The sequence below is a fragment of the Cibotium barometz genome, chromosome 25 (assembly GCF_041138505.1).
Source record: "Cibotium barometz isolate CiBa-2024 chromosome 25, ASM4113850v1, whole genome shotgun sequence".
NCBI lineage: Eukaryota > Viridiplantae > Streptophyta > Polypodiopsida > Cyatheales > Cibotiaceae > Cibotium > Cibotium barometz.
The window spans coordinates 35452917-35464749 of NC_141070.1; the positions used below are offsets into that span (position 1 = coordinate 35452917).

The 11833-nt window shown below is 38.5% G+C and overlaps 1 protein-coding gene across 2 annotated transcripts; it reads right to left on the reverse strand.

Moving 5' to 3' along the window:
- Positions 1–1530: 1530 nt before the first annotated feature.
- LOC147624505 (beta-glucosidase 25-like) lies at positions 1531–5683 on the reverse strand. Of its 2 annotated transcripts, XM_086819973.1 has the most exons (13): positions 5453–5683; positions 5256–5322; positions 5101–5159; positions 4853–4928; positions 4680–4751; positions 4488–4581; positions 3562–3823; positions 3302–3417; positions 2899–3116; positions 2773–2810; positions 2491–2614; positions 2250–2355; positions 1531–2064 (listed from the first exon to the last, which is right to left on the reverse strand). In XM_086819973.1, the coding sequence occupies exons 1-13, from the start codon at positions 5603–5605 to the stop codon at positions 1656–1658; spliced, it is 1794 nt and encodes a 597-aa protein (XP_086676099.1). In that variant the 5' UTR covers positions 5606–5683; the 3' UTR covers positions 1531–1655. The 2 variants fall into 2 exon arrangements, with proteins under 2 accessions (XP_086676099.1, XP_086676100.1); XM_086819974.1 differs by lacking the exons at positions 5101–5159; positions 5453–5683 and having other exon boundaries at positions 5256–5381.
- Positions 5684–11833: the final 6150 nt, after the last annotated feature.

Sequence of the window (11833 nt, forward strand, 5' to 3'; positions counted from 1 at the left end):
TATGCCGCTATCAGCCAATGACAGTAGAACTGATCTGATGGTGGAGGGAATGTCAGGCCTCTGTGGACGGAGCATGTCATGTCGGTAGAGAATCTACTGGATCTGCCTCTGTCAAATGCAGGGTCAGTAGAACTGATCTGATGGCGGAGGGACTGTCAGGCCTCTGTGATGGGAGCATGTCATGTCGGTGGAGAATCTGCTGGATCTGCCTCTGTCAGATGCACCGTCATGGAGCTCTGGATTGATGCCGTCTGGCCTGCAGGATAGATTGGGCTCGCTAATGTGGACTGTAGAGAAGGCTTTGATGTATATTAGGGCTTGCATCACTGAACGAGTTAGCTCATCCACAGCTAGGAGATGGAGGTGACCAAACAGTAACTAAGAGGTAGAACATCATTGCATGCAGGGTATCAGATTTTGTTGAATTTTCTACCCTGTTTTAGTAAGAAAGAAGCTGAATCTAATGATTTCTTTCTCTTTTACAAGTAAAAATGTAAGAAGAAGAATGGCTTCAGTAAGGTTTATGGGACCTTTAAGTAGGTCTATGGATTATTCAACCTTTGTCGCCACTTTGTGATATGTTACATAGATTCTAGAAGGCTAAAGTTATTAGTCATTTTCCTTAAATAGCCAATAAATATTCTACATTATGTTGACAATTGGAAAATATAGTTATTAATAATAATAATGAACCAAGCCAAAGCCATGCAGATGTTGCCCCAAATTCCAATCCTTATCTCTTGCCATTTTGGAAGGGTTGCCAACTGGTAGCCTCCCATGTTGCCAAGTGGCACATCCACCTCACATCTATCTGTGTGAGGGTGGAAAGAGGAATGGGGAAGGGGCTGAGGAAGAGCAACGAGGTGATGTGTGTGTGTGTGTGTGTGTGTGTGTGTGTGTGTGAGAGAGAGAGAGAGAGATGTATGCAGGTTTTGGGTGGATGGGAAGGCATGCAAAAGATTTTAGCCTTCACGCATGCTTGCTAGTGAAAAAGAGTCTAGTAGTAGACCGCTTTCTTAAAGCCAACGAATCAATTGAACTTGTGATACCCACTATTTCACTTGTGTTTTGATGAAGGTATTAATTTTCATCTTTGTCTTATATGGATCACACAAATCCTTAGATACGCGAGTAATGCCAGGTCCACCTTGAGTACTTGTTCTTATTAACACAACCAAAATACATTTGGTAATCATAACTAGGCATTAAATAAAAAACAATATAGTGGCTTATTAGGGAAACAAAAATAGTGAACGCAAAAGATGGATTTTAAAAAAAACAAAATTTTACCTCCCATTCTTGATAAAACGTTGAGACCTAGTGCTCCAACTAAGTCTAAAAATAATAAAGTTTGATCCATATGCCTACATTTGCGAGGTAGATGAATAAATGCGCAATAATTATATTAATTACCTACCTTTGCTAGGTAGATGAATAAAAAATGTACCTAATTTCATGACTTGGAGGCTTAGTGCTCCATCGAAGGCTAGAACCAATATGTTTGATGTATATACTTGCCTTTGCAAGGTAGACGAATAAATCTACAATAATTGTATTAATTACCTACTACATTTGCAAGGTAGACTAATAAAAAATATGCCTATTTATCCTAAATTCACAAATTGAATGGTTTGAATTGGCCTCATGAGTCATGATTATTTAGGAGGAGGATTTTCCTTAGATTTGAGAAGAGGTGTTGTGTATAAAAGCTGAGTAGTTGGCTCCTTGGACGTGAGAAATGTGAGCAATCTTATGATGGAAGTAAAAGCTTGATCCAACAAAAGCACAGAACTTGCCATCAGGCTGCAACTTCTATTGGACTTGATTCTTGTCTTGTAGGGTGCATCATATGTAGGTGTAGGGGAGTAGCATTGGCTTTGCGGTCCTTCTTGTTGCGTGATGAGGGTGCGATACCAGAGGGCAGAGGTTTTGGCGTATCGCTTCAATTCCTTGTCTGTGTAGTCCACATAGTGTAGCCCAAAACGACACGCTAGGCCTGAATGCCACTCAAAGTTGTCCAGCAACGACCAAGCAAAGTACCCTTGCACATTGTATTTGTGCTCCCTATACACAAAACACCAATGTGGTACATCCATTAAGGATAGGATCATTTGATGCTGCACAACTACTAAAATTGTATTCACTAATATAGTATTTACATCAACGAGGATCATCTAATGCTACATAACTAAATTTAAAATGTGTCAAATTAACAAATTCCAATGTACAACACAACTTAAAACTAGAACCTTAGTGCAGCAGCTAGATTCTCCAATGTCTCTCTCATGTATCTCACTCGCCAAGAGTCGTTTAAAGCTTCCTCCATGGGTATATTAACTTCCATGTCCATAGTTCCTGCTTCCATATAAAATCAAGAATATATGTGTTATAGCCACGCATTAAGATCCAAATCTCTACTAATATGCCAAATCATAAAATATTTCCATTTTAGTGATAAGGATGTACTACGCTAATCGCTTAATATATTACCATTTTCAGTGATAAGGATGGGAGTTCTTTGAAATTGCTCCTTGCCATATCGATCTTCCATCCATTTCAACATTTTTGGAAGCGCCCAAGGGCAATTATATATCCATCGTAGAGCTACGGGGCCCTGTTGAAAACAATTTAGGAGACATCTAATCAAAATTCACATCATTTGTAAATCTTCAGGGCTTTGTAAATTAATTATTAAAATGTTTGATCACAAATCGAGCACATGTATGAATCAAAAGAGGGGGAGTGGAGGAGCTAATGGTAGTTAAAGCTTACGTAAGGCTCTCCTATCCATTGTCCATCAACACTAGCATCTGTAAATCAATTGCATGTATTAAGTAAATATATAGATAGACTAAATTTCAAGCTATAGTCCTTGTTATTGTTTTCGAGATTACGTACATTCTTCCACAGCTAGTCGGTCGCTGGAGTACCATCTCTTGGAAGGCTCAACAGGCGCGGTATTTTTAGCATAGTAGGCCGTGTAATAATTGTAACCCACAAAATCCAAACTTCCAACTAAATCAACCCTCTCCTCCTCAGAGAACACAGGGAGCCTATTTCCTGCTCCTGCTCTCATAGACTTCGGATAGTCTCCAAGTAAAATGGGATCCAATAACCTAATTGTAATATCAACATTAATTAGCTCCTTAGCATGCATGACTAGAATATAGCATACACATTTGAATGTGCACATAAGCATTTCAATATTGCGCTCCTTGATTACGCAAGTTTTCATCCATAATCAAACCAAATGCATTTCACTTATAAAGATTGGCTAGAGAATTATCCAAACCATGCATACCATCCCAATTCAAACTCGATGCATCTTTGAGCTGCACCTGCATCCTCTTTTGTGGCAGTGTATGGCTCGTACCACCTTGAGTTAACAGTTATGCCTATTCTACCTCTTTGCTCTGCCTGTATTTGTACTAATGGAGGTTACAACTCAAGGCCAATACCATAATATGATACACGCCAATCATATCAACAATCAAGTTAAGCTTTTATAATGATTATTTTCAATCCATTAAGAAGATAATAATGTTGCAATTTTGATTATACCTGGTATTTTGATTTGTAGAGCTTAACAGCGGCCGCATGTGAGAGGAGAGCATGATGTGTGCATAGGTAGGGCTCGGTACTAGAATCGCCTACATAGTAGTTCTTGATGGTGCCGCTAATTGCAGAGCATCGCCCGGGCGCTTGCGTTCCAATGCCATAGCCCTCATAGGAAAACGTCTGGGTCTCGTTAAGAGTCGTCCAGTGTTTGACTCTGTCTCCAAATAGGCGGAAGCAAGTTTCCGCATAGTATGCAAAATAATGTCTGTAAAAATTTAAGAGAAAGAGAGAGAGAGAGCAGTCAATACAATAAAATCATAGACAACATTTGTTTTCAAGCATAAACAAACAACTTCTATGGTTTATTTTATCTTAGCCTCTTACACAGAGCCATCATTGTCAAGCAAGTTGGGTGAGTACCCAAGGTATGAATTGGAGTCTTTTGATTGGCTATTCAAACCAAAATGTTGATCATTTGTATGCCTTATATCCCTAGATAAAATTTGTTTTCAACGCATATGTAAACAAGGAGTTTGAATTTTTTCTCAGGGCCTAGATACACATCACTATATCTTACCTATAGCACAAGAAAGAAACCAAACACCCTTTATTTGAGATTCTAAACCAAACACCCTTTATTTGAGATTCTAAGCCCATAGTGACTCTTATGTCAATTATTCGAAACAATTATATAAAACATATGTTTTGACTGTCTATGGGCTCTTTGTTTTAGTTTCTATCTTCATAAGTCTCTTTTAGAGTAATTTGAAAAAAGCGATTACGATCACGATAAGATGAGCCGCTCAAAGTGGAGAGGCACCCTACCTCAGATATTTGTTTCTTATACTTGTAACTTTCAGATTTATTTTTTCCAACGTTTTTTAAAATAAAATTTCTATATGTTTAAACATATTCAATTCACGCCTTACATTATTTCTCGGGTTCTCCATCCCTTGACATCAGGGTCGTTTTCTAAAGCTTGGGGCATGTCCCAATGGTACAAGGTCACGTATGGTTCGATTCCTGGAATCAGCATATTTTCACAATCAGCAAATATATATATTTTTTCATTTTTCAAGTCTAATTAACTTTAGTAAATAATTATGTTGACGGAAGCCAACCATTTTTTAGTAGATCGTTGATGAGCTTATTGTAGTAGGACACGCCAAGTTGATTGATCTCACCTGCTCCATCTGGTAACCAACAGTAGGTGTGTAAATAGTCCCTAATTACAGTTGAGAAGAGGTAGAGAGCGATAATAGTTAATTAATTATTTTACTCGGCCGCCACAAACCTGGAAGAATACGAGACCAAGATAATGAAAAACGATAGGTATCGACGCCAAGGTCCACCATCAGCTCTATGTCACTCTGTACAATGTCAGACTCATGATAATTAGAGCTACAATTTTACACGTAAAACTGAGCCTTCAATCCTGCACTTATAAACACAGGCAATATGTCGCAAAACTATTATTGCTTGGCTAGTTGTGAGATCATATATACATGCCATATACATATATTTAGCTGCAGGGTTATCAACCTTGTATTTGTGATATTGATCACATACGACGTCGCCGGTGCTTCCGTCGTATATATTGCCTGCGCGGGCGTCGCTTAGTCAAGGCTTAATTTATCTTATCTAGTTATTAATCAACAAACATCGAGGGGGGTCATCGAGAAGGATTGAAAAGCAACCTGGTATATGGGAGAAAGAATCCCAGATGCTCATTCCGCGACCATCCTCAAGAGCTGCCCCTTCAACCTGCAGAAACACGGCTATAATATATGATTAATCAACACAAAGAAAATGTGTGATAAAGCTTATCAATGGAGATGCATGCAAGTGAATACAGATTAAATAATCAAACAGCTAGCGTAATTGGTATATTAGCTTGATATGCAGAAGCTGCGACGCCGAACTGAAATCCAGGGGGGAAGTCGCTTCGGTTAAGTGTCATAAGATCGTTCTTAATTAGAGTTGGCGGTTTATCAATATATTGATCAAGTGATTTCGAATTAAACAGATGCCGAAACGAGGGAGCCATATATATGTATGTATGGTATAACTTGCTGTTGGTAAGTAGTGAGACGATGAGGATGAGGATGAGGATGAGAATGTGATGCTTTACACGAATGTGTGTTTCTGGCGATGTATTTTATAGGCGGGCGCGGGCCGACAGGAAGCCGACGCTAAACGAGCGTTTGTCTGATCAACTGTTTCGCAGTGCACGGCCGCGTGATGAGACGTGTACTCCTTGTATTTGATCCTAATGCTTGTGGGCTCAGGCCCCCTTGTTAGGTTAGCACTCACGCTTTGTCAATCTACAGATGTGTGCGGCTGGCGACCTTATCCTAGTGTGTCAACAGTTGATCGGTTCGTGAGTAGCCCTTTCTTCTTCCTTGTTCTGAGTCAAAACCACGTACACGGACATCTTGCATATCTGATGTGGACGCCAAACAAACGGTTGGCTTTAAATCCACCCCGACTTATGTCCGGAGGGGGAAATAGATTCCCACCTGACAGTGAGAATGGTGCCCACTTATCTTACCGAAAAACAACTCAAAGGGGAGGCTTCACACATGTCCACCGCTACAAGTGAAGCCTTCATCTTCATCAAGGGCAGACGGCTCAAGGTTATGATTCTGGCTTTCGGCTCTCAATATAAGATGATTGTGGCTCCATTGGTAAAATCTTCTCCCTAGGACAAGGTCCTTTGTTCAGATCTCCTTGGAGTCAATATTCTCGGCAGTTTTGCGGTTCTTAAAAAGGATGCCGACACATATCCTCTCATTGACCCCCCAAAACCCAACCCTTTTAAAAAGGATGCTAACGCATGTCCCCCCCTCCCCCCTTGGAAAACCTTGTTCGTCCCATTTTATCCCCTTAAAAAGTATGTTGACACATGGCCTCTCATTGACCCCCCTCAAAGTGTTCGGGAAATATTTTTGAGTGAACCTAACATGGATCACCATGGGTTGAAGAGAAAAATGTAATAGTGAATAAGCATTTTCTTCATAGCTACTATCTAATCACTCAAATTTGTTTCGTGTAATATATTCACTCAAATTTGTTTCGCATTAAGTAATGCCATTGACATGGCATTAATTAATGGAAAAATTAGGCCAACAATGGTACCCCCTCGGTACCCCTTACCAGGCATGCAACCCATCACCCCCTCCCCAACCTCCATTGTGCAACACTCCTTGCCCTTGCACAGCTCTCCTCCATCACACCTCCCTTGTGGCAGCCGTCCTCCCCTTGTGCAACCCTCACGACACCCCTGCCTCCACATAGGCTAATAGTCCCCTCCACCAGTTAGAGAGAGAGAGAGAGAGAGAGAGAGAGAGAGAAGCATACGGCCAACAAAAACTTGGCAAGCATGGCCATAGAAAGATAGAGCGATGCTAGCAGAAAAAGAAAGAGTGAGAGGATGGAAGCATCCAAAGAGGGCACAATCATCTCATCAAGGGAAGTGGGCTCTCAAGAGGTACACAAAGGTGTCTATCGAAGAGGATGCATGAACAACACATAGGCAACATACTTTCTATGGAAAATTTTGTATGAATTCGTTGCTAAATGAAAGCTTGAGTTGTTGTTGAGGTTCTTCGCTTGTTATTAATTCGTTGCTAAATGAAAGCTTGAGTTGTTGTTGAGGCTCTTCGTTTGTTATTAATTAATTAATGTAAAAAACATTTTGGGGTCTTGTTTTTGACAAATTTGGAAGATACATTTTTTTTATTCATAGCTACTATTTGAATATGCACAAAATATTCAACGATAAGCAAGTAATACATAGATATTAGAAGCCACAAATAAATTTTCACACAGACTATGCACAAAATATTACAAACAAAAACATTGAGAAATGCAAGGCGTCATATAAACGTAGATGCATACAATATTTCAAACTGATTGAGTTCAATAAACCACGAATGTAGTATCACTTATGACTACTCAGACGACAATGATTACTTACCAGAGGGCCCTGCTTTCTCCTTCATTGCATGAAGGCTACGAACCGTGTAAGGGTCCTCTGATGGTGTCACAATTCGAGGGCAGGTTGTATGCCATTTGGCCCTAGGCATAGGCGACGCAGAGAGCGCGCAGAGGGTTCATCTTCATGGTAGACCAATACAGAAGAAGAACCACGACTATCATATGTCATGATATTACCAATATCATCAGAAGCCTTCCTTCTAGGAGGCATGACAAAAGCATAGAAGCAAGCACCTAGGAAAAAATGAGGGATGAAGTAAGAACGAGGGATGAAGTACGTATATTGACAGGCACTACTGCTCTTGAAATAAGGCATAAACAATCAAAAGCATGCACGTGATGAGTATGGGACAAACATGATACTTGGCAAAGAAACGAAGCTTAGAGAACCAGGGATTTCACTGACGTAAACGAGAACATGTGATCATGTTAATAACATATGTTAATAACACAAAAAATCTTGTGATCACATGTTATATTCACAAAGCTTTCACAAGGGCCTAAAAAAATTATCTTTTTTGGGCATAAAAAATCTTCTTAGGTGGCCACTGACCTGTTATTATGTGAAGATGGTAACATGAGAACATGTGAATAGCTTATTCCCATGTGTAGCCAAGCTTTTAAGGGGTTCCCAAATGGCAAGTGACCTGTTATTTTGTGAACGGTAACATGAGAACATGTGAATAACTTGTTCACATGTGTTATTATCACAAAAAATCTTATGATCATGTAAATATTAAATCCTTGTAGAGAACGCAAAGAAGACGGCATTGCTATGATGAGCAGCATATGAAATCCAACAAATATTTGTACCACAACGAACGTGCAAAAGAACAAATCAAATAAGGACATCAAAATAAAAAGCACATGATAAGCATAGGACAGACAAAGGTATACCAGTGAGATGACAACACGAACATAAAACTCTGAAAAGAAATGAAGGTTGGGGTTGGAGAACAGCACATGTAGAATGGCCGACAATTTCAAATCGTCAGACGATAGCAACAAGTGCTCTGGGACAACAACTACACATTTCTGACACCTGCACAACAACATACACATCACGACATAAGCTATAATAGACAACACACAGTTGCACACCCCGAGCGCTGAAGAAGACACCACACGCAACCGCCAGTTTGCAGACGAGTGGAAACAAAGACTCCATGCACAAAGAAAATGGAGAGGAAAGGGCAGACGCGCGCCATGTAAGAAGTAATAAGGTTTTTAAAAAAGGATACTTTTTACACGTGTCAAGCACTAATATATCACCCCAACAAAACGTTTGGGGGTGCATATTTTGACAATTTGGAAGATACATTTGTGCTGATTTTTTACAGAACCTGTCCGTTTGTTTGGATGCACGTAGACACTTTGGACACACTTCCACGGACGTGTGTGAACTTTGAAGCCCCGTCGTGGGACATGGAGAGCTCGGTCAAACAGATTTATGTCAACTTTATTTAACACGTGTGGCCAATGGGATGGAGGATTTGAAGGAGGTGGGGACGTCTGCCGCGCCCTGGCCGTCGGGTCACGTGGCTTCTCTCAGATCACTTACGTCTCTCTTTCTCGCGTGTCGCCCTCTCCCAAGCTTATCACAATACTGTTCTAATCAGAGAGAGAGGGTCGATGGCAAACACTACACGGACTAGGTCACACTCTCGTGACGAGCTTAACTGCCGGGGATTTGCCAGACGCTGTGTTACACAAAATCAGACACCCAAATGGGAAAAACTGGAGGAAAAACAAACCTTTTTTTTTCCAACATTTTGAATCTTCTTGACACATATATACATATATCTATCTATACATACATACATACATACATACATACATATATATATATATATATACACACACATATGTATACATATGTATATATATATATATGTGTATATATATATATATATATATATATATATATATATATATTTTTGAATCTTCTGACACATATATACATATATCTATCTATACATATATATATATACATACATATATAGATAAATAGATAGATAGATATATGTGTCAGAAGATTCAATATGTGTGTGTGTGTATATACATATATGTGTATGTGTGTATATATATATATGTATATACATATGTGTGTGTGTGTGTGTGTGTGTATATACACACATATGCATATACATATATATATATATATATATATATACATATGTATATGTGTGTGTGTGTGTGTGTGTGTGTGTGTGTGTGTGTGTGTGTGTATGTATGTATATGTATATGTATATGTATATGTATATGTATATGTATATGTGTGTGTATGCTATATATATATAGATGGATATATGGATATACATATATCCATATGTATTCATATATATCTTCATATATAGTAAGATAAATTGTTCTTTTGGAAATTCTCTCAAAGGGGTGGTATTTTCCTCAGAGGGGAGCGGTTCACCAAAAACCCTTTACCTTTTCAACATTTGCAAGATTTTATTCCACGCTCACCCTTTGCAAAATAGAAGGGAGAACGCCAAGCAACTAAACAATCTAACCAAGACTTTCTTTACATATTTGGCACAATGTTCACATGCTATGTATTGTTGAAAGTGTATTTGATTTCAATCAGAGGGGAGCGGTTCACCAAAAACCCTTTACCTTTTCAACATTTGCAAGATTTTATTCCACGCTCACCCTTTGCAAAATAGAAGGGAGAACGCCAAGCAACTAAACAATCTAACCAAGACTTTCTTTACATATTTGGCACAATGTTCACATGCTATGTATTGTTGAAAGTGTATTTGATTTCAATTTAATTCAAACTCCCTATTAGAATTCTATTTGTCAAAATTAAGATCAAATGCCCCTTAAATTTATTAGTATCATGTCCAATATGGACAACCTATCTCAATTACCATCAAATAAGCATGTGTATACCGTGCTAAGGAAAACAAAAGCCTTATAAATAATGATGTTCATGTGTATATACCATGCCAAGGAAAACTTAAACCTTATAAATAATGTTGTCCATATGTATAGTACCATGCCAAAGAAAACAAAAACCTTATATAATAATATAAGGATGTCATAGATTGGAACCATGTCACTTGCTCAACCTGCATGGTTGCTAGTTTTATCCATATCATCACTTTCATCAAAAAGATATTTGACCATAATAAGTATCCACTTGACTATTGGTTTCTTTCCCTCCACATCGTTGTCTTGAAAAATGTGTTTTCTTTAAGTAGTAAGTAGTATATCCATAGAGGGTTTGAATGGTCTCGATCACCTAAAGCCACAACAAATGTAGAATTTTGCTAGCATACATATTAGCATGTGCATACCCATCTATCGAATGCATGTCCATAAGTTAAGTTATGAGCACTTCACACTTGTCTGACCACAACCCATAACACGGGCGGTGTTGTAAGATAAGACTGACCAATTTTTGGCTGTTTTTCAAAAAGTGAGACGCCTTTCAAGTGGGCACCCTACCTCGATAGAGTTATGAAAGAGAAAAACGTGACCATTGAACACATACCTCAATCAAGGTATATGTCCATGCCACGTCAATGCCAACCCAAACCTCAAACTCGGTCACTCGACACATCGACACAATTTAAAATGTCCATGCCACATCAATGCCAACCCAAACCTCGAACTCGGTCACGTCGACACATCTTGAGGTCATAGGTGATAATCTTGGCCGTCCACCGTATCGAGAGAACTCAATCAAGCTATAAAAATCCCCAAACTCTCTCATTTTCACTATCTTATAGACAAGTGCACTCTTGACTCAAGCTAAAGGAGGTAGGCATCTTAATCCTTTATATTTTTATTAATTATAATTAGTTCTTTAATGTAATACTTCTAAAATTTTATGTCCAAAAATATAAATTTAAAAATATTAATAATTTAGGTTAACCAGAACTTATTATAAGCATTTAATATTTCAAACCTTAGGATATCACCATTAACCAAACCTTCTTATAAACATTTTTCAATTAGTGAAAACTTTAGACCTCAGGATATCACCATTTGTAATCTATAATGTATTTTCCAAGACCTTAGTATAAGCATTTAATATTTCAAACCTTAGGATATCACCATTAACCAGACCTTCTTATAAACATTTTTCAATTAGTGAAAACTTTAGACCTCAGGATATCACCATTTGTAATCTATAATGTATTTTCCAAGACCTTAGAATCTTAGGACATGAGTAAAACCTTAGGACCTTAGAAACTTAGGACATGACTAATGTTTCTAATGCCCTTAGTAAGGGCCCATACACTACTGTCTTTAATGA